Source organism: Equus quagga, chromosome 1, assembly GCF_021613505.1.
Source record: "Equus quagga isolate Etosha38 chromosome 1, UCLA_HA_Equagga_1.0, whole genome shotgun sequence".
Taxonomy (NCBI): domain Eukaryota; kingdom Metazoa; phylum Chordata; class Mammalia; order Perissodactyla; family Equidae; genus Equus; species Equus quagga.
In genome coordinates, this window is record NC_060267.1 from 59299526 (window position 1) to 59323576 (window position 24051).

Below are 24051 nucleotides of genomic sequence, written 5' to 3' on the forward strand. Positions count from 1 at the left end.
CCCTCCTTATTTATTTAATTTAATTAATTTTTTGAGGAAGATTAGCCCTGAGCTAACATCTGCCAATCCTCTTTTTGCTGAGGAAGACTGGCCCTGAGCTAACGTCGGTACCCATCTTCCTCTACTTTTTATATGTGGGACGCCTGCCTCAGCATGGCTTGCCAAGTGGTGCCCTGTCCGCACCCTGGATCCAAACTGGCAAACCCGGGGCCGCCGAAGCGGAACATGCAAACTTAACCGCTGCACCACTGGGCCGGCCCCAATACAACCCCGCCTTAATGAGCCCAGTGCCCCCACCCCTTGGCTCCCATTGCAGAGCATGGACCCAGGCCCTGCTCACTCAAAGGTCTCCCAACTCCATTGCTCCTCTCAGGCATCCTCTCAGCCTTCTCCTACCATCACCATCGCCAACACTAAAGAAAAGTTTAAAGGGCCCTGTGATGCTGGTAACATCAGTTTTATTGGGTTGGGGCGGCAACTGTAGCCTGGCTCGGGGCAGGGCCAGCCCTCACAGGTTGTTGAGTTCCAGCAGGGTCTGGTCGAGGGTCTGGTGAATCTCCACGTTCTCCTCCTTGGCACTGGCCAAGGTCTCTGTGAGGGGAAGCAGCACATGAGGAGGGGGAGGGGAGAGACACGGGGAGGCACGAGGGGGGATGCGACAAATAGACATGGAGTGGTTGGAGGCCCAGGAGGACACAACATTCAGGGATCTGAGGACCCCATGAAGTCACCCCGGAGGGAGAATGGACGGATTGACCAGGACAGACATGGATGCCTCACTCGAGGCTTCGGGGTCATGGAGGTGGGAATGGGAAGGCCTAAGTCATAAACTAATTTATGCTCCTTCTTTAGAAGGTTTGAGTTGGAAACTGAAAGAAAGACAAAGACTGAGCAAGGAAAGGGAGGGCCAGATAGACAGACAGACTTGAGGCAGAAAACAGACCTGCAGTGAAAACCCCACGCTGCTGGCCTCCATCACTTTCCCAAACTTCATCCCAGACCTTTCACACCTCCTTGCCCCTCCCCTGCACCTCACCTCCCTGTTTCCCTTCCAGTCACTTCCCTTCCAGTCATTCCTTCCAGTCCAGGGAACCCGGCCGAGCACCCTGAGGTCAGTGACAGGCCTGGGTCTGCAGATGGGTGTGTCTCTCAGAGGCGCCAGAGGGCTCGGTGACTAATGGGGTCACACATGCCCACATGCAGCAGTGAAGGTCAGAGTGGGAGTGCCGGTGTGCAGGGGGTTTTTGTGTGGGCCACAGTGTTTTGTGGGTGAGCTCAGTGGTGGGGTCACAAGATTGGGGGTGTCTGTAAGAGCCAGAGTCTCAGCAGTGAACCAGTGCTCTGGGGGTGATGAAAGTGCTCTCCGGAGGGCAGGAAGACAGCATGGAGACCAAGTTGAGTTTATTAAGCAGCAGAGAGAGGTAGAGGCCAGTGGGCAGAGCAGGGAGTGGGCGGAGAGAAGGAAGAAGCAAGCGCCAGGGTGGGCAGGAGGTGCGATGGGGGCTCTCCTAGGCTGCGCCCAGCCTGGCTATGCGATGCCGGCAATTTCTGCTCCTTCTGCCTGCCCCCTCCCCACAGAAAGAATGGAAAGGAGAGCTGAGAAGGGCCAAGGGGCCACATCGGCAGGGGGAAAAGGGACCGAAGGGCCACACTGGTGAGGGGAGAAGGGGCCGAGGGGCCACACTGGTGGGGGCTCAGAGGGAGGTGATGTCATTGAGTGCGTTGTCCAGCTCCTCGCTGATGGCCTTGTACTTCATCTTCTGTGCATAGACTTCGTCTGGGGGGGGGGGGGGCCCGGGGCAGGGAGACCAGGTGGGAGTGTGGGGAGAGGGAACAGAGGGAAAGCGGAAAGGAAGGAGAGAGGGTAACGGAAAGAGAGAACAAGAATCAGAGAGAGGTGGACAAAGATGGAGTGCCAGAGAGGCTGGAGAACAGGCTGCACAGCTGTCAGGGCTCCCTCCTCCCCTCGCGGTCCCCCTAAATTGTTCTTTCCCCCCGAGCTCCTGTCTCCCCTGGGACCCGGGGGCACAGTGCTTTGGAGAAGCAGGAGTGCTTGCTTCAGGGTGGGGGTAGGGTGCTCGAGCCAGAAAGGTCTAAAGTCCTAAAGATGGAGATAGAGCTGAGGCCTGCCTGAGAAGGCTGGAAGCGAGAGAAGTGGCCGTTATGAAGGTGCAAGGGTCACTGCAGAGTGAAAAGGAAGGACAGTTTCGGGCACAACATTGTTGAAAATAGTGAGGAATAGCCGCAGACTAGGAAATACCTAGGTATTTGTTTTCACTAAATCTAGCTTAAAGTAGTATTTTCCATTAATGTTGAAAGCCTAGACATGACAGCAGATAGCTCTGCAGTGAAGCCGCTGTGGTGCGGCTCTGCTGTGTTGCGCTTGGAGACAGAACAGTCCAGCTCAGTGCTACTCAAAGTGTGGTCAGAGGACCATGGCGCTGGCCACCAGGGAGCTGGGGAAACATTCAAATTCTCCAGCCCAAGTCAGCGATCGCTTCGGAACAGGCCCAGGAATCTGTGTTTTAAACTCTCTGGGGGTGCTCATGCACACGCAAGTGTGAGAAACACCGGCGTTCATGTGCCAGAGCCGCTACAACTTGATCGGCAGGCACAGAGTTTGCGGAGCCCCAGGTGGGCCCACCCTAGCTGATCGTGGCAAATATAATGGGATGGGAAGATGAGGGACAGAGCAACAGTGGCGGGGAGTGTGGACCTATTTAAAAAGGTTTCGGGTACTGGGGAGTAGTCCTTTTACCTTCCAGGTCATCGATGGTTTTCTCCAACTTCGCCACAGACCTTTCGGCAAACTCTGCTCGGGTCTCAGCCTGGGAGTAAGGGCAAGACGGGGGAAATGACAAAAAGTTAGCCCCTCCCAGACACTGTCACTCAAGTTCCCCTTCTCTTCCATCCCTGCCCTGGCCTCCCGGCCGCAGGCAGTCTCTGGTGGGGAAGGGGGGCTGGGGAGGAGGTAAAGGCCTCTCACCTCCTTCAGCTTCTCCTCCAGCAGTTTGATCTCCTCTTCGTATTTATCCTCTTTGGTGGAGTACTTGCGGGGACACACACATGCCGTCAGCAGATCGCCTCCACAGACCCTTCACCTCTCCACTGAGCCCCACAGGCCACTCAGCAGCTTGTCTCCAGTGAACACCCAGCCCCACCCTGCCTGGCCCAGCGCCTCCCTCCCCTGGAGGACCCCAGCCTCACTGCCCCTCTGCCCCCCTCTACCTTGTCCGCCTGGGCTTCCAGGGATTTCAAGTTGTTGGTAACAATTTTCAGCTCCTCCTCTAGGTCCCCACATTTACTGCAGGGGGTGTGTGGCAGGGTGGGGTGTGAGGGCACCGTGGGGAGACAGCAGAGAAGGCACAGTGGGGGAGGGATGGAGGAGAGAAGAGAAGAGCAAAGTTGTGAGAGTGAGAGCAGGCAGAGCTTGGAGGTCTCGGCCCTCCCCGACCCCAGCAGGTGACAGCAGCCTGAGATGGAGGGAGGTGAGCTGAGAGAAGGTGCCATTGCCCAGAAAGGTCCAGAGAGGCCACTACCTCCTCCTCTGAGGCCATCAGGGACTTGAGGGCCTGGTCCATGGTCCGAAGTTCCTCCTCCAGCTGCCTGGCTCGGCTGGGGGCAGTGGGTAGGGGTCAGAGGACAGGACCTGTCCCTACGGCCCGAGCCTGAGAAACTGCCTGCCCACTGCGCAGACTGCCCCTCAGCGACAGGCGCAGGCCAAGTTCCACTGCCGCCCCAGGGCATCCTCACCTCTCAGCCACCTCAGCTCTCTCTTCTGAGCGCTCCAGCTCTCCTTCCAGGATCACCAGCTTCCTGGCCACCTGCGGGGAGAGGAGGAGCAGATCCATGGGGAATGACTGGGGGTGTCTGGGGCTTGGGAATGAGAAGGAAGTGGGGCAGGGCGGTCACCTCCTCATATTTGCGGTCTGAATCCTCAGCGATGTGCTTGGCCTCCTTCAGCTGCATCTCCTGCAGCTCCATCTTTTCCTCATCCTTCATGGCTCGGTTTTCGATGACCTTCATTCCTCTGAGAGGCAGGGAGAGGGGTGGGGGTGGGGTTCAGGATCAGCAGAGACAGTTTCTGCACCCCCTCTCTGGCCCACCCCGAGGGCCCCCTGCGCACCTCTCACTCTCATCGGCTGCCTTCTCAGCCTCCTCCAGCTTCTGCAGGGCTGTAGCCAGGCGCTCCTGTGCCCGGTCCAGCTCCTCCTCTACCAGCTGAATACGGCGGTTCAGAGAGGCCACATCTGCTTCAGCCTGTGGGTCAAAGGTCAGAGGTCAGGAAGGCTTTGTCTGCCTTGGATGAGGATCAGAGAGGCTCCAGAGAACAGTGAGATTCTTGTCAAAAAGAACCTAGGCTTCCTGGCTTCCAGACTGTCAACCCATGTTTTCCTCCTAGCCAACTATCTTCTGCCCAGACTGTGCTCCAGCCCAAAGTACGCATTCCTTGACAGCCTCCACTCCCCTGCCACGGGGCCTCTTCTGGCACGGTGCATGGTTAGTCTCCCAGTAGTAATCTGCATGCAGGTCCCTCTGTCCCCTGGAGAGCTGGGACCAGGTCTGAGGCAGCCCCGACTCCTCCACAGCATGGCCTGGCCGGTAAGGGGGTGGGGAAGAATGAGGCCAACCAGACCTCACTGCTGCTAAAAATAGCCAGTCACAGACTCAAGCTCTGTGATGTCACTAGAAGCCAGGCAGACTCCCAGCGAGGGGCTCAGGAGGCAAGCCAGGCCTATATGGGACCTCCTTGGCTGTGCCATGGGGCTCCCTGCCAAGGCTGGGAGGCAACTGGGGGTGGTGCAAGGCCAGTGTGAGTGATGGATACTCAGCCCCTGATCCTGCAACATAGAGGCAAAACCATGGAGGTTTTGGAGAAGGTCCATGGAAACTGAGGACACCTTGAGGAAAAGAGGCAGAGCAAGAAGGGCCCCAGCAGCCGGCCCGGGGGCGCAGTAGTAAGCTCCTGTACTCTGCCTCGGCAGCCTGGGGTTTGCCGGTTCGGATCCCAGGAACGGACCTAGCTCTGCTTATCAAGCAAGCTGTGGAGAGCACTCCACATATAAGTAGAGGAAGATGGGCACAGATGTTAGCTCAGGGCCAGTCTTCCTCAAAAAAAAAGGGCCCCAATAAAGGAAAACGGGAGCGGCAGAGCAGCTTGGTGTTAAGAGCATCGGCTCTGAATCAGACCGCTGTCTTTAAGCCACAGCTCAGCCACTCAACACTTGTGTGACCTTGAGCAACTTATTTAATCTCTCTAAGCCTCAGAGTTGACAACAGCAGTTCCTCCTTCATAGGCTGTTCTGTGATAAGGCAGTTCTTCTAATACTCGATTAATCAACAGAGCCACCTGGGAGGCTTCTAAAATAATCGGGTTCTCAGCTCCACACTAGACCCACCGAACTGGGCTCTGCAGGGCAGGGCCTTGGAAATCTTTGTGTCTTTTTCTTTAAACCTCCGAGGCAATTCTGATAAGCCAAGTTTGGGAAAGAGTATAAGCAGAGAGCACTTGAGCCCCTTGCCAGCACAGAGTCCACACTTCCTAAGTGTTAGGCTACCCCTGCTCTCTCTCAAAGACAAAGACTGAGAGAGCCTGAGATTTAAGACTGGAAAGCAGAGAGGAGCAGCCGGAGAAGCAGTGAGTGAGAGGGAAGAGAGGGGTGGAAGCACTGGGGGCCGAGGGGGTGGAAAGCAGGTCCTGGCTTGGACTACCAGGCAGGGAAAACAGCACCCTCCATAGAAAGTAGTTGTAGCTTCTCCTCCAGGTGCTGAAGGCCACTTGGACAAGTGACAAGAGCCCATTGTGGGCACAGAGCCAGATGACGCAGTGTGGAAGGATTCTGGGGACGGCACTGGGGGTTGGGAAGAATGACTCTGGGGGACATTGGGGGTCTCCTCTAGAGAGAGATGAGACTTTAAAGGAAAACTCTCTTCATGATATTCATGGTAGTGGGGTGACAAATGACTGGAGAATCTGGGAAGTCCTGGGGTCCTCCTCACAGGACCGACATTTGCCATTTTCTGCTTCTCAAGCTCTTCCCAGTTATGGATGCAGCTTTCTGACCCCAGGGCAGGCATTACTGTCCCCACTGGACACATGGGAAGCAAGAGAGAAGGGAGAAACTGAGGCAGTGTGTAAGTTAAGCGCTGCGTTCAAGGTCACACAGTAAGTTTGGGCAGTGTTTCCCATCTGGCCTGGCACTGCAGCCCTGCTTCTCCAGCTCTGTCCCTGGCCCCTGCTCCCCCCTCCAGCCCCCATCCAGCTCCTTGGGTTTCCAGTCCTGCCTCCAGCTGCACTGGGCCTTGGTTATTTATAGAGTGTCAGATGCCCGGGGTTGTCTTCACTAGCAGCTGCAGGCCAGTTCCCTCCCGAGTGCCAGGGCTGGTGGAGAACCAACACCAAAGGCTGGAGGTCAGAGAAACCAACCTTGGGGGGGCGGGTTGGGGAACACGGACAATGGTCAACACAAACAGTAATGTCATCTCTGATCTTGGATGTTCAGATCATACTTCTGCTAATCCCCTCATCCATCCAACCATAGGCTCATCTTAAACTTAAGACAATCCTGGGTGGAAGGCAAATGGGGAAACTGAGGCAAAGAATAGTAGAAGTACCATGTCCAAAGTCATATGGCCATTCTCTAACCTCAAGGTGGGGGTTAGGCATGGCAGTAGGTGGAGAAATCTGGTTAGGGGGTGTAGGGTGGGCAGAGAAATCTCAGAGGGAGTAGGACCTGCCAAGGTGGTGCCTTGGCATTTGTGGCCTGTCCCTCTGCCCTTTGGCCTGGCATGGTCTCAAGGCTGACAGCTTAATGAGGGTAAATGAGGGGCTGTTAGAACCTGAGCTGGGCCTAGTGCACAGCAAGCCCGCTGGGGCCAGAGGCCAAGGCCAGGGCATTTCTAATGGCCCCCCAGGGATGTAATTCAAATCGGGCCCCATCTCTGGATTCCTCTTCCTCCTCCTGCCCACAGCATCTACACCCACACCCCGCAAATGTAGCTGCAGTCTCCTCTCCATTTTCAGCTGGAGGATGAATTGAGGTGGATGGTAAATTCCTGTTCCACCCACCCCCAGGATGACTCACAGCTTGATCACCGTACATTCTAAGAGGTGGCACCAAACGGAATTATAAGACTCCTTGTCCTCGGGGTAAGTGGGAGGTGGTTTTGATTTACCTACTGCCTCCAGGATTTGTGCAAGCTTGCCCGAGCCTGGTTCCTAAGAGGAAACCCCTTCTGTCCTGGTGCTGGGGATATCTGGGTCCCCTCTCCTTCATCCCCACGTCCAGGACCCCTCCCAGTGTGCTCACTGTCCCACAGTTGCCCAGGTGCACACTCACGTCGGTGGCCTTCTTCTCGGCCTGCTCCAGTTTTTCCTGGGCATCCTTCACTGACTCAGAATACTTCTCCACCTCGTCCTCCGTCCCCTTCAGCTTCTTCTGGAGGGCCTGCTGCTCCTCCTCCAGCTGGGAGAAAGAGGCCTCGGTTAGCCAGGCCCGGCCGGCTGGAGGCAGGGCTGTGTGAGGGGCACTAGGAGATACTTAGAGGCTCTTGGGGAGGAAGAGGGATAGCAGAGGGGGCCGTGCAGCCAAGGGTGTTGGAGGGACCTGGTGGGGGTAGAGAGAACGCTCCCAGTCCCCAGGGGTAGGGCCCATCATTGTTCCAGATGGGCAGGAGTGGACAGTAGGGAGCTGGGGATTCCCAGGCTAGGGCGGGTGAGATGAAATGTGGCTCTGGCTAGGGCCCTGGGGGTACTGTGAAGGCCCAGCCCCCACACTGGATGGGAAGGAGCCTTGCACGGCAGGCCCGAGGCTAGGGCAGGCCCAAGGCTAGGGCCCTCAGGGCAGGGCCTACTCGACCTCGTTGAGGGGGAGAGGGTTGCACCGGGTCCGGGGCCCCCACCTGCTTGCAGCGGTCCTCAGCTTGCTTCTTGTCGGCCTCGGCCTGCTCAGCGCGGTCGATGGCATTCTCCTTGTCCAACTTCAGCATCTGCATCTTCTTCTTGATGGCGTCCATGGCTGCGGTGGGGGACGGGCCGGCCGGCGGGCGGTATGGACCGGGCGAACTGGGCTGGCTGCGTGGACTGAACGCACCGGTGGCGGGCGAGGAGGACCAAGCGGGACTGGGATGTCCCAGCCGCGCGGGCGCCTAAAAGGCGGGGAGGGACCGGGCGGAGCCGGGGACCGGGACCCTCCCCCACCGCGGCCCAAACCTTTTAGGGGCAGAAGCACAGCCCGGACGGGGGCGCGGCGGCCCCCAGCACCCACCCCTTCGGGATCGCCTCCCCCTCCCTCGAGCCGTCGGAAGGGAAAGTGGCCGGGGCAGTCCGCTGAAAAAACACTAGCGCTGCGGCGGGGAGGGGTCCCTCGGACGGGGGGCTCCGGGCTTCCTCTGAGTGACAGCCTGGCCCCATGGCAGCTGTGGCTGGGGCCCCTGGGGCTATTTCGGGGCGTGAGCTCACGGCAGCTGCCCGCGAGAAAGGACCGGTGTGCCCCCCCTCAGCTGCAGCAGCCGCTGCCCTTAATTTAGAAGTTTCCTGTAAATCCCCCCAGATTAAATGTCTCTTCGGAGGCGGGGCTCCTTCGCGGTTCGAGTGCCTCAGTTTCCCCTGAGTCCCAGACTCTGGGTTTGAGTTATTGACGTGGTAGTGATAGCGCAGTCTCACCAGTGACTTGGGGAAACTGAGGCAGGAAGGGAGCCCAAGGCCCCGGTCGCAGTGCGGAGCGAGGGCGTGCCTGACCTCACTTCCCCTCGCTTCCTCTTCCAGCCCCTGCCCCTGGAGCCAGGGCCCCTCTTCTGGTAGCCCGGCCTCGGGGCCCAGCTCGAGCCGCCGCCCCGCCCCCACGCGCCCGCATAGTTTCCACGCGGCTCCAGGCGGCTGCGCACCGCGCGCCCCCGCCCCCTCCCGGCCCCCGCCAGGCTCCCTCCACGCCCCTCCCCCGCTTCTCCCCTCCCTCTTGCCCCGCGCCCCGCCTTCTCCTCCCCTTCTCCCAGCGGACTCTTCTCTCTTCTCTTGTGGGCCAACTTTACGCCGAAATTCCTTTTCTGCCCTTTTTTGGGATGTTTCCCCGTGGGGAGGCGGGGCCGGGCTGGGGCGGGGAAGGCAGGGGCGAGGGGAAGAGTTTCCGAGCGGCGGCGGCCGGAGCCGGGGTGAGACGCCCCCTCCCGCCGAGGCCGCCAGAAGCGGCTCCCGGAGCCCGTCCTGGGGTCGGGACGTCTGAGGCGCGGGCGCGAGGCTGTTCGCGCTGTCCCCGGGGTGGGGGGAGAGGAAGTGGGGGGCCGCCTCCGAGGAGGGGGAGGGGAGGCGAGGCGCAGGGAGCCAGGAGGGAGCGCTTCGCCAGGCTCCCCAGGGGCAGAGGAGTGGGAGGCCTGGCTTTGCCGGCGGGGGTGGGAACCGTGGGAACCTTCGGCCCCGGGCCGGGGAGGGGCGCGGGGGGGAGGGGCGCGGAAATGTGTTTAGATCTGCTCAGCTGCCTGCGGCCGCGCGTGCAACAAAGCTGACCTCGCGGTGCTCGCTCCAGCCCACCTCCCTGTTTTCCCCAAACTCAGGCAGGACACCTGCGTCCACCCAGTAGCCAGTGCGAGATCCCTGGCGGTATCAAGGGCTCCGCTGGCCCTCACTTCCCACAACCGCTCAATCCTATAGATTCTATTTCCTAAAAATGAGCTTCCTCTTCGACTGGGATTGCCTCGGGCAGCTCGCTATATTACCTCCTGCCTGGGTCTGTTGTGGCCTTACTCCTAGTTCCCCAACTCATTCATTCATTCGACTATCCCTCAGACATTGTTACCAAGGATCTTTTAAAAAGTTGGTGTGAATAGGATCCCCAAATCCTCCAAAACCCCTCCCTACTCCCTCCCTCCTTTGAAGATAAAGATTCACATTTCTTAATATGGTATATAAGGCCCTTTGTTTTAGCCCCACCTGCTTCTCCAGCCTTGGCTCTTTTCATTGCCAACCTCACCCCCAGCGCACCGACTTGTACTTTATGCTGCATTCCTACTGAGCCACCTGCAGGCACCTGAACTAGCCATACTTTTCCTAAAGCTTCCACCTTTTATGCATTCTGTTCTCTCTCCCTAAAATGCTCTTCCCTTGGCTGATTCCCGGTGGCCTTAAAGACTCAGATCAAGTGTCAGTTGTTCTGGGAAACTTTCCCAGGCCACTCTTCCCCACTCCCCCCATAGGTGCAAGTTACTGGTGCAGGCTCCCATCCTTCTGAACAGAGTCTCTGTTATAACTGGTTTTGCACCTGTGTGTCTTCTACGTTGGTCTTCGAGTCCTGCAGAACAGGGAGGCCCTTTTTCAGTTCTGAATCCCCACTGCCTAGCATAGCATCAGGCAGAGAGTTGGCGCCTGATAAATATTTGCCAGGTGGATTTTTATGTACTAGGTTCCAGGTACACAAAGATACTAATACTGTGTGGATCTAGAGGAACTCATGGTCTGGTGTGGCAGTTCTCAAACTTTTTGGCCTTAGAACCGCTTACACTCGAAAACTGAGTGGGGTTTGAAGATCCAAAAGGCTTCAATAAAAAAGTGGGTTACCTCTACCAATACTTACTGTATTAAAATGGAAACAGAAAATTTTAAAACATTTATTAATTCATTAGAGGTAACAGAAATAAACCCATTGCACATTAACCACGTTAACATAAATGTTTTTAATGAAAAACAGCTATATTCACCTCCCCAGACGGCAGTTAGAGGATGGCACTTCTTTTACATTTTTGTGACTCTCTTTAATATCTGTCTCAGTAGAGGACGGCTGCATTCTCAGAATCTAGTTGTGCTTTCCTTTTTTTTTCTTTTAAAAGAATGGCACCCAAGCTAACAACTATTGCCAATCATTTTTTTTTTTCTGCTTTTTCTCCCCAAATCCCCCCAGTACATAGCTGTATATTCTAGTTGTAGGTCCTTCCAGTTGTGGCATGTGGGACGCCGCCTCAGCGTGGCCTGATGAGCGATGCCATGTCCACGCCCAGGATCCGCACTGGCAAAACCCTGGGCCGGGAAGCGGAGCGCATGAACTTAACCACTCGGCCACGGGGCCGGCCCGTTAGTTGTGCTTTCTATCTGTCGCTACCTGTTGGTTTGTTTGAAGTGCTATACAGTCCTCCCTCATCTGGGAAGGATTGGTCCCAGGACCCCTGTGGGTACCGAAATGCGTGGATGCTCAAGCCCCTCCCTTGGCCCTGGCACTCAGTATCCCTGGGTTCCACATCCTCAGATACAGAGGGCCGACTGTGTAGGAGGAAAACCTAGTCTGACACAGACATGTAGTTGGAAAAGAGAGTAGTATATTTATAGCCTTTTCAGCTAATTGTGGCTATTCTTTGGTACTACGCCAACACTTGACAAATGGTAGTTTCTTAAGGGTTAGTTGCAATGTGGATCCTGCAACCATATCAATACCCTTTTTGTACTATGTTGCCTTAAAATCCATTGGTCTGTACTGTACTTTGGCTGGATCTTTTACCCAGGGGTGGTTTTGTAACCTCGTGCACTGGTCACTTGGGAAACACTGATTCACGGAGCTAGGCAGATGTTCCAAATGCTGACATATTTCATTATACATTCTTAAAAAAATAACGTTCTTTAATATCTTGATTGGTTTCAACAGAAAAGTCTAAGTTTTAAGTTTTGGGAAGCTGTGAAGCTCATGGTGGCAGATAGAAGTTTTCCAGAATTCTAATTTTCACTTGAAAGATTGAATTGTAACAATTGGCACAAATACTGTCAGGTTTTTCCCTGGAGTGACAGACTCACTTGGTTCCTTTTTGAGAAAAGCTCTGCCAGAGACCCAAGTCTGGTAACCATGGTTTGTCTGTCAGTCATTCTTTCGAGTAAATGGTGTTTCATGAAAAAAGCAGTTAGTTCAGCTCACAACTCAAAGAATTGCCCAGGTGCTTTCCTGGAGCCCCCAGCGTACTGTGGTCTGCAGATGAGGGGCTTGTGCATGCTTCCCAGTTCATCACACAGAATATTGAAAAGACTTGTTACTCAAGGATTAAGATTTAATAAAATTAATAATTTTTTATTGCTTCACCAAGGACATTCTGAAGTGAGGCTAGCATTTATTCCTGAAATTGCTAGTGCCTGGCGGTAAAGAATACAGTGACTGTTAGTACGCTTTGGGCCACGGCCTTGGCAATTTTATCCACATACGTTTTTGCACTGTCAGTGCAAATGTTGACACTGTGTGAAAGGAAAATAATGTCTTTTATTTCATAAGATTATTATGAAAATAATCTTGATCTTCTGGACCCCTGAAAAGGTCTTGAGAACCCCTAGGGGACTGAGGGCCACATTTTAAGAACTGCTGGTCTAATGGGTGTTTGAGCCTCTCCCCGGAAGGCTCCCCGAGGCACCCCTAGTGAGAGGCATGTGATTGTTCACAGTTCCTGAGAATGCGGCGGGGAAGTGGTGGCAGGAGGAAGCAGCTGTCCTGGGCTCACAGCTGGAGTTCAAACAGTTTGGACTGCCACTTGTTGGGGAGGTTGTAGAAGGGATTTGATCTCCAAGGTCCTCAACTCATGATGCTAGGACACTGAATCTGGAGTCCGGGGGCCATTGCAGGGTGTGCTGAGTTGCCAGTCCTCTGTGTCAGAGAGGTGATAATACATCTCTGTTTTCCAGTGCTTAGCACAGGCTTGGCTTAGCAAATATTGAATGAGTTAATCGCAGGTGATAGCAGTGATGGTGGAAAGTTGGCACCTTCCCTAGTGGGCTGCCCTGGGGAGGACAAAGTAATTCTACTTTAACTCCACAGGGGTGGGAGAAGATGTCATGGCTTCAAGGAGGTGGAAGGCACCCTAGTAGCAGCAGTTGGGTGGTGTTGGTGTTCTATTTGGAGGGAGAAGCAAGGAAGTAACATACTGGGCAACGGGATCAGTTAAAGAATCATGCATGAAAATCGCAGCAGACCTCAGAGGACTGCGACGTAGCCCACGCAGCGTGGGCAGAGGGGGCGAATGCAGAAGGCAGTGGAGGCACAGCACCCATCTCCCTGGCCGCCTCCCTTTCCTGAACCTCCAGATTAGGAGGGTGGCCACAATGGGGCTCCTAGCACCGGCCTGGTCACTACTGGGGCTCTGCCCACCAGCTACCGCATCTCACACCTGGGCCGAGCTTTCTCAGTGCCTTTTCTTCTAGTGCTGTTCTAGGCAGGAGTGGCAAGGCCTGGGAGGCCTAGAAGTGTCCCAATCCAGTTGACAGTAGCCTTGACAGGCAGCCTCAGGGTGGATTTTTTGCTTCTTAACTGCCTCAACCAAATCTGTGGCCACCATCCTTTCGGGGTCAGACACTTGTATTTTACAGGTTTATTATTTTTAGCAAAGCTGCTTTTGAACATTCCAATTTGGCCAGGGACCGAATTTGTTCACATACTCTGAGCAGTTTGAAGAACAGAGTGTCCCCAGTAGCCACAAAGAGCAGTGGCAGCTGCTGTTCCAGCAACAAAACGACACTTGGTGAGGTGTAATTGCTGGCCAGTGAGATAGGGGACAACAGGAGTATGACTTCTCAGGGACAGCTTCCCGACTAGGATGACTTTAGGGATCCGGGTGCAGGGAGGAGGAAGGGGCCTCCAGGGGCAGATTGCCAGTCTGCCCCCACTCCGTTTCTGAGGCAGATCAAGCTGGTCACAGAACGCAATCCCATTCTCCCCCACACTGGGACTCTCCCATCTCCCCAGGAAGCCAGGCAGAGCTGCAGGCAGAATCACCTTTATTGGAGCGTCAACCTGTTTGGGGCTTATAACCTCGCACCCCCACAGGTAGCTGGGGTTGAGGGGTAGACAGTATCAAAAAAGGATGAGTAGAGCTGAGGCCGTGGGGACTGGCTGGAAGCTGCTGGCAGAGTGGAGTGGGCTGGGGCCCTGGCAGGTTCAGAATGAGGTACAGCAGCGTTAATAATACTCTTGGAGCGTTAATACTCTGGGGAGGGGCAGGCACTTGGGGGGCCCTAGGGCATGAAGGCACTTGGAGTCAGGGAGGGGACAGGGGATGTGCAGTGGGACTGGGCAGGGCCAGGCCCGGGGTTTGGCAGGCACTTGGGGAGTGCTGGGGTTGGGCAGGTTGGGCCCGACAGCCCCGAAGGCTTTGGTCGTGGCAGGCACAGTCTCTGGGCTGGGTCTGCGTTAAACAGAAGCAGCTGCCCTAGTGTTCATCTCGAAGCTCTGAGGGCAGGAACTTGTACTGCTGCTGCCGGATCTGGGCCAGCTTCTTGCGCGCCTCTTCCAGCTCTCGTTCCTTCCGAAGCATCTCTTCCTGTGCGGCAATGATCTGAGGGACGGAGATTGGGGACTCAGCTCAGCAAGTATGTGCAGTAGGGGATAGGGCAGTTGGGACCAGCACAGGCAACGTGACTGCCCTGCTGACAGTGTCCCTTGGAGTGTCTGGTGCAAAACTCACCTGGGCAATGCCCCCGACCATCTTCTCCTTCACCACCACTGTCTCGTTCTCTTGGTCTTCAAAGGCTGCAGCCTTCTGTGCCGCCTTCACCAGGTTGTCTGAGGCTCGCTTCACTGCATTGCCAGCAGCCTGGGCAGAGAGAAGGCAGCATGAGGCTGAGCGCGCAGCCGAGGGAGTCCCTCAACCACCTCACAGAAAGCAAGCCTTGGGGGTGACAGTTTAAAGCAGCAGAGCCCAAGGTACAAGGGGATGGGTCAGGGTTCCTCACCTGAAGCCGTTTCATTGCCTCAGAGTCCTGGTCAGCCTTGACCTTGCAGGCCACAAGGAGCTGGGCTGTGGAGGCAGCTACCTGCTTGGCTGATGAGATGAGCTTCTCTTGGCTGGCATGGCCTTGTACAGCTGCATTGGCTGCCTCACATAGGTTGTTGGTGGCTGCAGCCACCATCCGGGCCTAAATTGGGGAGATTAGATTAAAATATGTCTCTGGCCTGGGTTCATCCCCTCTCCAGCCCTCTCAAGTCTCTCAAGCTCAGAGGGACCTAGTGGGTGTTGTATACTCACAGCAGAAATGAGGCCCTGGGACCACTGCCCATCATCCAGTGCATTGGCTGGAATGGCGCCCACCTGCGGAGGAAGAAGGAGAGGCCACTCAGACCCGTGCTCTAGTAGGTAGGGAAAAGCCCCCGGCTGCGATGCGGGTGTGGATGGTAAAGCTGCTGCTGCTGCCCCATTCTTCTGGGTACCCAAGTGCTTACCTTCCCTTGGGCCACCAGCTCCCTCTGTGCAGCTGATGCAGCCTTTACCAGGGCACTGGTGGCTGCTGCTATGGACTTGGCAGCTTCCAGTATCTGCTCCTCAAAGTTCAAGGACTCATCCGCCTCCTGCAGTGGAGAGACAAAGGTTGCAGAGAGAGATGCAAACTAAGAGGGGGCTGAAAGTGGGGATATTCGGCCACTACGAGGGTTGGGAGAAGGAGGGAGCAGGACTGACCTTGGGTTTGGCCCGGGGTTTCAGCTGCTCCAGCTTTTTGGCTGCAGCCTCAATAGCGGCCGCAGCTCCCAGAAGCTCATTCTCAGCAATGACTGTGGGGTCCTCTGGGTCCACCCATTCTGTTCCTGGTGGGACAGAGTGGGTAAGGAAGGGACTAAGTTGGAGCTGGGAGGTCAGGAGCCCTGGGTGGCATGGTTAGTATCAGCAGGCCCCAGCACCTGTGGGGACTATGGGCGGGGGCTAGCTCAGAGCAGACAACCGGGAAGTTGAGAAGATGTCACTGTAACAGGAGTTTCCCCTCCCTCCCTGCCCCTCGTCGCCCCTCACCCTTCATGGCCTCAGCAGCCTGGATGAGCTCAGTGACTGAACCAGCCACGCGCTTTGAGTGTCCCGTCAACTGCTGCTTCAGTTCTGGGCTTGGCTTCTGCAGGGTCTGGGGAGAAGGTGGGCAGGAAGCAGAGAGCATCAGATCTTAGCCTCTACCTTGACCTTTGAAACAGGGCAGACCAGGGCCCCCGACCCATCCCTAGAGCACGCCACACCACAGCCCTCCAACAGCACACTGCCCAAGCAGGTGCACTTGGGCATCACAGGCACGCGTGGTGAAGACAGTGGGGCTGTACGTCACTCACCGGCTGACAAGGAGCAAGGAGAATGATGACATGAGAAGAAAGAAGAGATGACGAAGGTAGAGAAGGAGAGATCAAGTGGGAAGAGAGGAGATAAGAAAAAGAGGAAGAGGTGAGTGGGAGAACCAAGGATATAAGAATGGTGGGGCCCCAGTGGAAGGGAGGCTTGGAAACAAGAACAGATTTGGGGGATAGATGGTGGGGTGCGGAGGAGATTTGAACACAAAATTGGAGAGCTGGGTTTGAGGCTTGTGGGAATAGGAGGGTGTACTCAGGGAGGCTAGTGCGAGGGGCAGACAACTCCCGCCTCACCAGTAGCACATGGTCCAGCAGTTCCAGGTAGCCGTTGGCACATTCACGACCATAGTGCAGGGCTCGAAGCCGCACATCCGGGGCTACTTCTGGGTGGTAAGCTGCTTCCTACACCATAGAGTAGTATCTTAGCTGTAGGATCCCACAGAGCGCCAGGCCCCTCGAGCCCCTGCAGTTTCTCTCCCACCATGTTCTTTGCCTCACTGCCTCAGACTGCTGCCTCACTCTCACAATTTCTACCTTGCAAGCCCGAAGCATATCTGCGATAGCACGGCGGCTCAGATTGGCTGTGGCAATGACATCCTCCTGGCGACAAGAGTTGCCCGCGGCAACAGCCTTGGCTGTTGCCATGGTGATACCCTTGGTCATTCGGATGAAATCTTCTGGGGTGGAGGTCTTGGCAGGTGGCTCTGGGGAACAGAAGACCTGTTGGGGCAGAATAAGAAGAAAAATTTTACAGTGAATGAGACTGTAAGACAACGTAACACTCGTGTAATTTGGTTCATTCATCCATGTGTTCATTCAACAAGCATTCCCTGAGTACTTACTGTAAGTCGGGTCCTTGGAAAAGTTCACACATTCACAGCTAATAGAACAGAGGGCAGCTGGTCATCATTTCTGACTGAAGTCATTGAGGAGAATTTATTTGTTTAAAATTAAAGATTGGGCATGAATAATCAGATGTCAAGTGGGAGAGTATCAGGAATGTTCTAGAATACAGGGATGGTGGAAAAAGGTTGTTGGGGGTTTGAGTATCAGACCAAGGAACTTAGAATTTTACATATGTAAAAGTCATAAAAATATCTGATGTATGTGTTCATCCAACAAATTATTAAAGATCAGCTGGTGTGGTAGAGCCTGTGCGAGGCGCTAAGGGTGCAGTGGGGAAGAAGGTAGACAAGGTCCTTGTTCTCTGGACCCTACGTTCTAGTTTTGGATACAGATCATGAATAGGTAAACCAACAGAAAAACTAAAGACTATGATCTGGACTGTGAAGGAAATAAAGAGGGTGCTGTGATGAGAAATAAAAACGAGGTCCTTTTTCAGATAGGACAGGGAAGGCCCCTCTGAGGAGGACACATTTAAGCTGAAGCCTGAAGGATTAGAAGCAGCCAGATGTTCAAACAGCTGGAGAGAAGTAAGTGCAAGGCCTGCAGTGGGCAAGAACTGACAGTGCAGTGGGATGGGGCACAGAAAAGGAGAACAGCAGGGGAAGATGAGGTCAGCAGGGGCTATGGGGCCCAGAAGGCGATGGGTGAGGTTAGATCATGCCAGAGAAGTCACTAAAGGGTCTTAAACAGTGACGTGACATCATCTGATTGATGTTTTAAAGATCCTTCTGGCTGCTGTGCAGAGAGAATAGACTGGAGGCGAGTGCGGAGGCTGGGAGGTCAGATGGAGGCCATCACATGACTACAGGTAAGGGCTGAGGGTGGTTTGGACAAGGTCCTGGTGATAGAGACGGGGAAGAGAAAATGAGGTCATTTGGAGGGAGAACCAACAAGACTTGATGCTGGGCTTAGATGTGGGAATGAGAGAAAGATGTCAAAGCTGGGTTTCTAGCTTTAGGAATTTACTAAAAGGTGCTATTTACTGAAATGGGAAAGACGACGGAATGATCAGGTTTGGGAGGCAGAAAGTTAAGAGTTACAATTTGGACATCTCCAAGTAGAGGTGAAAACAGAACATCAGAAAGATGAATTCAGAAATCAGAGGGCCCGGCCCAGTGGTGCAGCGGTTAAGTGTGCACGTTCCGCTTTGGCGGCCTAAGGTTCACCAGTTTGGATCCCGGGTGTGGACATGGCACCGCTTGGCAAGCCATGCTGTGGTAGACGTCCCACATATAAAGTAGAGGAAGATGGGCATGGATGTTAGTTCAGGGCCAGTCTTCCTCAGCAAAAAGAGAAGGATTGGCAGATGTTAGCTCAGGGCTAATCTTCCTCAAAAAAAATAAATTAATTAAAAAAATAAAGTTAAGGGGGCTGGCCCCGTGGCCGAGCGGTTAAGTTTGCGTGCTCCGCTGTAGGCGGCCCAGTGTTTCGTTGGTTCGAGTCCTGGGCGCGGACATGGCACTGCTCATCAAACCACGCTGAGGCGGCGTCCCACATGCCACAACTAGAAGAACCCACAACGAAGAATACACAACTATGTACCGGGGGGCTTTGGGGAGAAAAAGGAAATAATAAAAATCTTTAAAAAAAAAAAAAAAAAAAGTTAAAAAAAGGGAAGAAATCAGAAAGATGAGTAGGAGAGATGAGAGTGACAGAGACTGGAGGCAGGGAGGCCAGGTAGAAAACTGGTACAGCAGTCAAAGTGAGGGAGAGTGAGTGCTGACAGTGGGCCCAGGGATGGGGGATGAAAGGAAAGAGAATGGAGTAGGGTAGTTGGAAGGACTTGGCAATGGCCTGGATATGGTGAGTTAGAAAGACAGTGAAGTCAGTGATGACCGTGGAGGACTCTTCATGACTGGGAGGTTGTTACCACCAGTAATAGGAAGTAGTACGTCAGGAAGAAGGGCAGGCTGGGAGGCACGGCATCTGGGTGGTGATGTCAACCAGGCAGTTGAAAATAACTAAACTCAGAATTGGCAGTCAACTTGTTAGAGAACGATAACGAATGCAGTTAAACTTGCCAAAGAAGAGGACAGAGAAAGCAGGCGGTTTATACAATTGTGGGAAGGCCCCTCTGTTTACTAGGGTGAAGGTGATTCAAAGATGACTACAAAGAGATGCTAGAGAGGTGAGAGAAAAGCCAGTGTCAAGAAGGCAAGAGGAAGAAAGAGTTTCAAAGGGAGGCGTGTTAACAGACTCAAATGCTTTGCAAATGTTTGAAGAGGATGAAGGCCAAGGAGAGGCCACTGAATGTGGCAACTTAGAGGCCACTGGTGACTGGAGAAAGTGGGAGGATGAAAGAAGGTGGTTGGCAAGTGCTACAGAGTGAAGAGGTGAGGAAGGGAAAGACACCAGAGTGGCTCACTTAAGAAGTGTGGCAGTGAGCGAGAGGAATGTGCGTGGCACAGGTTCACGATCAATCACGAAGCGCCTCTCTGACTCAAGTCCCGTGCCCTAGACTTGTGCTTACCGCCAGTTCCTGACGTATGTGTTCTGTTGTTGCCTCTAGGGCCCGTGTGCCTTTGGTGGCCTCATCTTCCACAGCTTTCACAGTCTTGAGCAATGATGTCACATTGGTCACCATCACCTAGGAGCGTCAGAGTAGGGGAGAAGATCATTTTAAGGAAGAGGTGGAAGCACATTGATCCACTCTCTCTCCTGATGTTGCTCTCATTCCCTCCAACCTTGGCAGAGTTCTTAAGCTGCCACACAGCAGGGTCATCTCCAGCTTTGCCAGCTGCAGCCTTTGTTGCACTGATGAGGTCTCCCAGGGCCTTGGCCACATCTTTCACTGCATTGATCAGCACCACCTGTATGGGAGAGCAGAGGCTCTGGTCTGTGGGAGGGAAAAGGGGACTAGGAAGTGGTTCTGGCCAGAATTAGAGGTGTTAGGTAGATACCTGGGTCTCAGGGTCCTCGGCTCCCAGGCTGGCTGCACCCAGCTTGACCACATCAGCAAGGCGGGTGATGGTGGCCACGGAGGACTGGGCAGCCTGTGCCAACTTCTCCTGGCTCCCAGCTGCATTCTGCACCAGGACCTTGGTGTCCTCCACCAGAACCTTTGCAGTCTTCAGAATGCCCTCCCTGAGGGAGGTCCCAGTCCAGTTAGCTATTCTCGGGCCTCCCTCAGCCCTTCCAGCCTCTTCTGGTCCCACACCCACCCTGCCTCCCTGAGGCCCAGTTCCCTCCTCACCGGTGGTCAGCAAAAGTTTCAGCACCCTCACGATTGAGTGTGCCGGCAGTGGCAAACATGATGGTGGTGTCAAGGTCGGCAATGATGCCGGACACAGCACTGGCTGCCGTGATGCAGGCCTGGGTGCCACGATTCCCAGCTTGCAGCGCAGCCAACACGTGGGAGACCTGGGGGGAGGAGAGTCACATGGTGACTGTGGCAGGTGCCATGTGAAAGGGAAAGGTCACTGGTGGCTGGGACAAAGGACAGAGGAGAGGGCTGGGAAGGGTGCAGGAGGATGGGAAAGACGGCAGGGTGGGGAGCTAGTCCCCCATCCATACGGACAAGCACAGTCACCTTTTCGGAGACTCTCCGGGCACACTCTATGAGCTCCTTCTTGGTGTAGGTGTCACTGGGGCTGCACTGCAGGGCACCCGCCTTAGTAACCAGGGCAGCACAGCCGTGCCCCAGCTCCTGTACCCGGTGCTTGATGTGGGCACCGATCTGTGAGCAGACGGAATAGGGAGACGGATTTTACAAGAGGCACTCAGGGTACCTCCATTGTGCGTGGAGGAGTCACTAAGGACCTAAAGAAACACACATCTCAGACTAAAGGGGCTGTGAGAAGAAGTGCCCAGCATGTAGACTCCTTCTGTTTCCTAGCCTGGAGGCAGGAGGTCACCTCCTAACAGGGAGAGTAACAGCATGTGCGCACCAGCTGGTGAGGACTGTGTTAAGCATAGTGGGGAGGAGGGGAGAAGCACTTTATGCTGGGGTATTTGAGTCAGAGGGCCACGGATTACCATTTGGCCTAAGGGTTGTGGAGGGGTTTGGAGTTGGGGATTAGGTTTGTCATGCTAAGATCCAATTACTTGCTTTCTTGGAAAGCCAGGAGCTTAGGGAAGGAAGAGCTTCACGGATTTGCAAGAAAGAAGAACTAAGAAGGGAAGATAGACTTGCGGCATGGCAGAGAAGCAGCCAGAGGCCCAGAGGAAGGCTGGCAGAGGCCACAGCAGCAGGCGGGAAATCTCTAGATCCTGGGCTGTCTCCTTTATCCCTGTGACTGAAGGTTTTGATCCCGTCCCTACACAGAGCCCTGAGGATGTGTTTCCCTTTCTATGAAAGACTAGAGGGAGTGAGGGTGGGACAGCCTCAGAGGCTGACGTCATGGGGACAAGGGGCATGCCACTGGAACTCTCTCTGAGGGGCAGGGGGAAGGTCAGAGCTGCCTCCATGTTTACCTCTTCATTTTCAGCAGCCACAGCTGCAGGCTTGGCCTGTGAGGCCAGACGGCCATAGTCACTGGTCAGCTGGTTAGCGAGAGGGCCCAGTTCCTCAGGGCTGGTGTTTGATTTGGTTACCTGGTGATAATGGAAGTGAAGTTATGACCGAAATCACCTCCCCAAGGTCAGTCCTCTTAGACTCTCCCGAACTCACCATCTCCTGAACAGTGACAGCAATGGCCTTGGCTGTCCGCACCATAGTTGTCTGGTAATCAACAAAGGAACTTTCTGGTTCACCCATTGGTCCTTCATCTAGCTGAGGGGAAGGATGGGGAAAGGGGAAAGATCATCAGGGGCTCTGCCACTGTGCTCAGGGACCCTAGCCTGGGGTAGCCTTTGTCCACAGGCACCCCAAAACTCTAACCTGGTTGATGGCCTGAGTGATGGAATCCACCATGCCGCCAACAACCCCAGCAGCACTGGCTGCCTCGTTGAGAGTTGTCGTCAGGTCCTCTACGGCCTCTGTCATCATCTGCACAGCCTCCTCCAGGGCTTCCTGGGTGTGAGCTGCTTGCTGTGGGGCAGAGAGAGTGAGTGGAGGGGGCCCTGCTGTTCCTGCTTCTCCCACCAGGTACTAGTAGCAGCCCCTCCCTCCTGGCACTCAGTACCTTGGGGTTACCGCCAGCCTCCTTGGCTGTGTACAGCAACTGCAGGGCAGACTCTGCCAAGGTTTTTGTCTGGTCCAGGAGTGCCATCTGTTGCGGGTGGCTCAGGGTCTTGGAGGCAGCACCCACTGCAGCCAGGGTGAGTGGCTCAAAGTACTGGGCCATCTGGGACACCTGAGGCAAGGGATGGGGGTCAGCTGGGCCAGGTACCCTCATTCATTCTACCCCCCAGGACTTCCTACTTGTCTCCCCAGGTACCTTGTGTCCCAGCTGGGAGGCTTCAGCCTGGGCAGCACTGGCCAGTGGCTCAATAAGATGGGAGATCTCCTGCACTGCAGTGAGCATCTGAGTGTGCAAGGCCTGGGGAGGAAGCAGAGGTCAGTCCTAATTGTGACCTGGAATAGGACCCTCTCGATGTGTAGGACCCCACTCTTTCTTCCATACCCAACTAACTAAGCCCCCTTGGCATGTTCCATCACCTGATGTCTCTTTGGAGCCCAGTCCTGGATCCCTCATCTTCCTCATCTGCCATCTCTTCCCAGACAGAACCTTACCTTTCATCTAACCCCCTTCCCCCTTACCTCTTGAGAGATACCCTCACGGGGAGCAAGCTGCTGGCTGACCGCAGCAAGGGAAGCCTGGTCTAGGTCCCGCAGACAGCTGTTCAGAGCTGCGATGGCTGTCTCGCACTCCAGCTGCCCTGGAGCCTTGTCTCTGCAGACACATCACAGGCTTCAACATCAAGAACATCCCCTAAAACAAGGCTAGCTTCTTTCCCCATATCCCCCAAATCTTGGACAACAGGCGTCTCCCAACACTATCCCATTAATTGCACCTAAGTGCTCACCCCTCCATTCTGCCACAATGTATGCCCACCAGTCATGCCAGTTCTCTACCCCCTCAATACCTCATGCTTGTAATCAGCTTCTTGATGGAGTCTGAGACAGTACGGGAGTGGCCAGCCAGCACTGACCAGCGCGGGGGGTCCCGGGGATTGACCGCCAGGGCACGGGCTGTCTGGATTAGCCCCCCAGCACTCTCCAACATTGTCTTGGCAGAGATCACAATGGGCTCCATGGCAGCCCGACCCTGGGGAGAGGGGAGGCAGGGAGGTGAACCTCAAGACTCCCGAGAAGATGAGGTGGCAGCCGGCCCATCAGTTCTCCCTTTATGCTGCCTCACCTCAGGGCTGATCTGGGCAGGAATGCTGGAGAACTCGGGGTTGGATGCGAAGGCACTCAGATTGTCCACAGCCTCCAGCAGTGGGGCCGTTGCTGCTCGGCACTGGGCACGGTTCTCCTCCGTGAAGGCCCCATCTAGTGCCTGAGGTGGGAGTGAGAGAGGCCCTTAGGATAGACTGTAGGCAGAGGAGGTGAAGCCCAGGTCTCCCTCCTAGGCCTAATGGTATGGGGAGAGGCTGGTGATGACCAGTGTGGATGGGAAAGGGCTTGGGCTCAGGCAGCAGGGATCTGGTAGAAGGCCTCAGGGAATGACAGGGGGGTCAGGGGAGGGAAGACTGGACAGGCCAGAGAGATGCTGGAAATTCAGACTCTGGGAACCTTGATGGTCTTGACAAGATTGGCTGTGCTGTTGGCCACCTCCTTGGCGGATTGTACAAACTGGCGCTTGGCGGTAGGATTGGCAGTACGAGCGGACGCCAGGCGGCAGCTGTTACACAGCGCGGAGGTATGTTTGGCCACGATGGTGGCTGCAGAGAGCACCTGAGGAGACAGACGTGGAAGAGCCACGATGAGGGCAGGAGGGAAGTGCACACACCAGGGAGGAGCCCCTCTAGGTCAGAGGATGGAGAGCAATACCTTTGGAAGTCTAATTAGGAAAGACAGAGTCAGCTGGAAAGTCAAGATCTGGGAGAGAGATACCCAAAGATGAACAGAGCGTGAGGACAGGGAGATGAAAGCCAGACACACTAATGGAGAAATCCTAACAGGGTTAGTGGAAGCGTAAGCTCAGTCATCTATAGGAAGTTGTAAACTCACCAGTAACTGACAGATGATGATAAGCATGGCAGAAAA

At 54.9% G+C, this 24051-nt stretch overlaps 2 protein-coding genes across 8 annotated transcripts in view; both read right to left on the minus strand.

Annotated features, from left to right (window-relative positions):
- Positions 1 to 441: 441 nt before the first annotated feature.
- On the minus strand, positions 442 to 8410 carry TPM2 (tropomyosin 2). 4 transcript variants are annotated; one of them, XM_046638250.1, is made up of 9 exons: positions 7903 to 8410; positions 7341 to 7466; positions 4127 to 4260; positions 3913 to 4030; positions 3754 to 3824; positions 3540 to 3615; positions 2987 to 3049; positions 2759 to 2828; positions 442 to 591 (listed from the first exon to the last, which is right to left on the minus strand). In XM_046638250.1, exons 1-9 carry the CDS (start codon positions 8014 to 8016, stop codon positions 509 to 511), a joined length of 855 nt encoding a protein of 284 aa, XP_046494206.1. In that variant the 5' UTR covers positions 8017 to 8410; the 3' UTR covers positions 442 to 508. The 4 variants fall into 4 exon arrangements, with proteins under 4 accessions (XP_046494206.1, XP_046494197.1, XP_046494201.1 ...); XM_046638241.1 differs by lacking the exon at positions 3540 to 3615 and adding an exon at positions 3229 to 3304 and having other exon boundaries at positions 7903 to 8377; XM_046638245.1 differs by lacking the exon at positions 442 to 591 and adding an exon at positions 1385 to 1777 and having other exon boundaries at positions 7903 to 8374.
- A 5302-nt stretch (positions 8411 to 13712) lies between these two features.
- TLN1 (talin 1) overlaps positions 13713 to 24051 on the minus strand; it is a 32130-nt gene continuing 21791 nt past the window's right edge. For 2 of the 4 annotated variants that reach the window (XM_046671207.1, XM_046671193.1), the window contains 24 exons: positions 23578 to 23739; positions 23201 to 23341; positions 22926 to 23107; positions 22600 to 22732; positions 22277 to 22378; positions 22022 to 22192; positions 21778 to 21927; positions 21568 to 21669; positions 21372 to 21491; positions 20488 to 20634; positions 20152 to 20318; positions 19859 to 20042; positions 19643 to 19768; positions 19429 to 19545; positions 16587 to 16772; positions 16347 to 16454; positions 16038 to 16040; positions 15733 to 15838; positions 15406 to 15530; positions 15171 to 15296; positions 14977 to 15039; positions 14684 to 14866; positions 14416 to 14544; positions 13713 to 14286 (listed from right to left, as the gene is read on the minus strand). In XM_046671207.1, coding sequence (XP_046527163.1) covers positions 14161 to 14286; positions 14416 to 14544; positions 14684 to 14866; positions 14977 to 15039; positions 15171 to 15296; positions 15406 to 15530; positions 15733 to 15838; positions 16038 to 16040; positions 16347 to 16454; positions 16587 to 16772; positions 19429 to 19545; positions 19643 to 19768; positions 19859 to 20042; positions 20152 to 20318; positions 20488 to 20634; positions 21372 to 21491; positions 21568 to 21669; positions 21778 to 21927; positions 22022 to 22192; positions 22277 to 22378; positions 22600 to 22732; positions 22926 to 23107; positions 23201 to 23341; positions 23578 to 23739 — 3159 coding nt within the window. In that variant the 3' untranslated portion in view covers positions 13713 to 14160. The remainder of the gene's footprint in view (positions 14287 to 14415; positions 14545 to 14683; positions 14867 to 14976; positions 15040 to 15170; positions 15297 to 15405; positions 15531 to 15732; positions 15839 to 16037; positions 16041 to 16346; positions 16455 to 16586; positions 16773 to 19428; positions 19546 to 19642; positions 19769 to 19858; positions 20043 to 20151; positions 20319 to 20487; positions 20635 to 21371; positions 21492 to 21567; positions 21670 to 21777; positions 21928 to 22021; positions 22193 to 22276; positions 22379 to 22599; positions 22733 to 22925; positions 23108 to 23200; positions 23342 to 23577; positions 23740 to 24051) is intronic. The other 2 variants (XM_046671213.1, XM_046671201.1) reach the window with 1 other exon arrangement.

Coding starts and splice junctions, on each gene's coding strand:
- TPM2 (XM_046638250.1), bottom strand. CDS start 8,016: ATGGACGCCATCAAGAAGAAGATGCAGATGCTGAAGTTGGACAAGGAG. Junction 4,031..4,126: donor GCAGCCGATGAGAGTGAGAG/GTGCGCAGGGGG, acceptor CCTGCCTCTCAG/AGGAATGAAGGTCATCGAAA. Junction 2,829..2,986: donor TGGAGGAGAAGCTGAAGGAG/GTGAGAGGCCTT, acceptor CCTTACTCCCAG/GCTGAGACCCGAGCAGAGTT.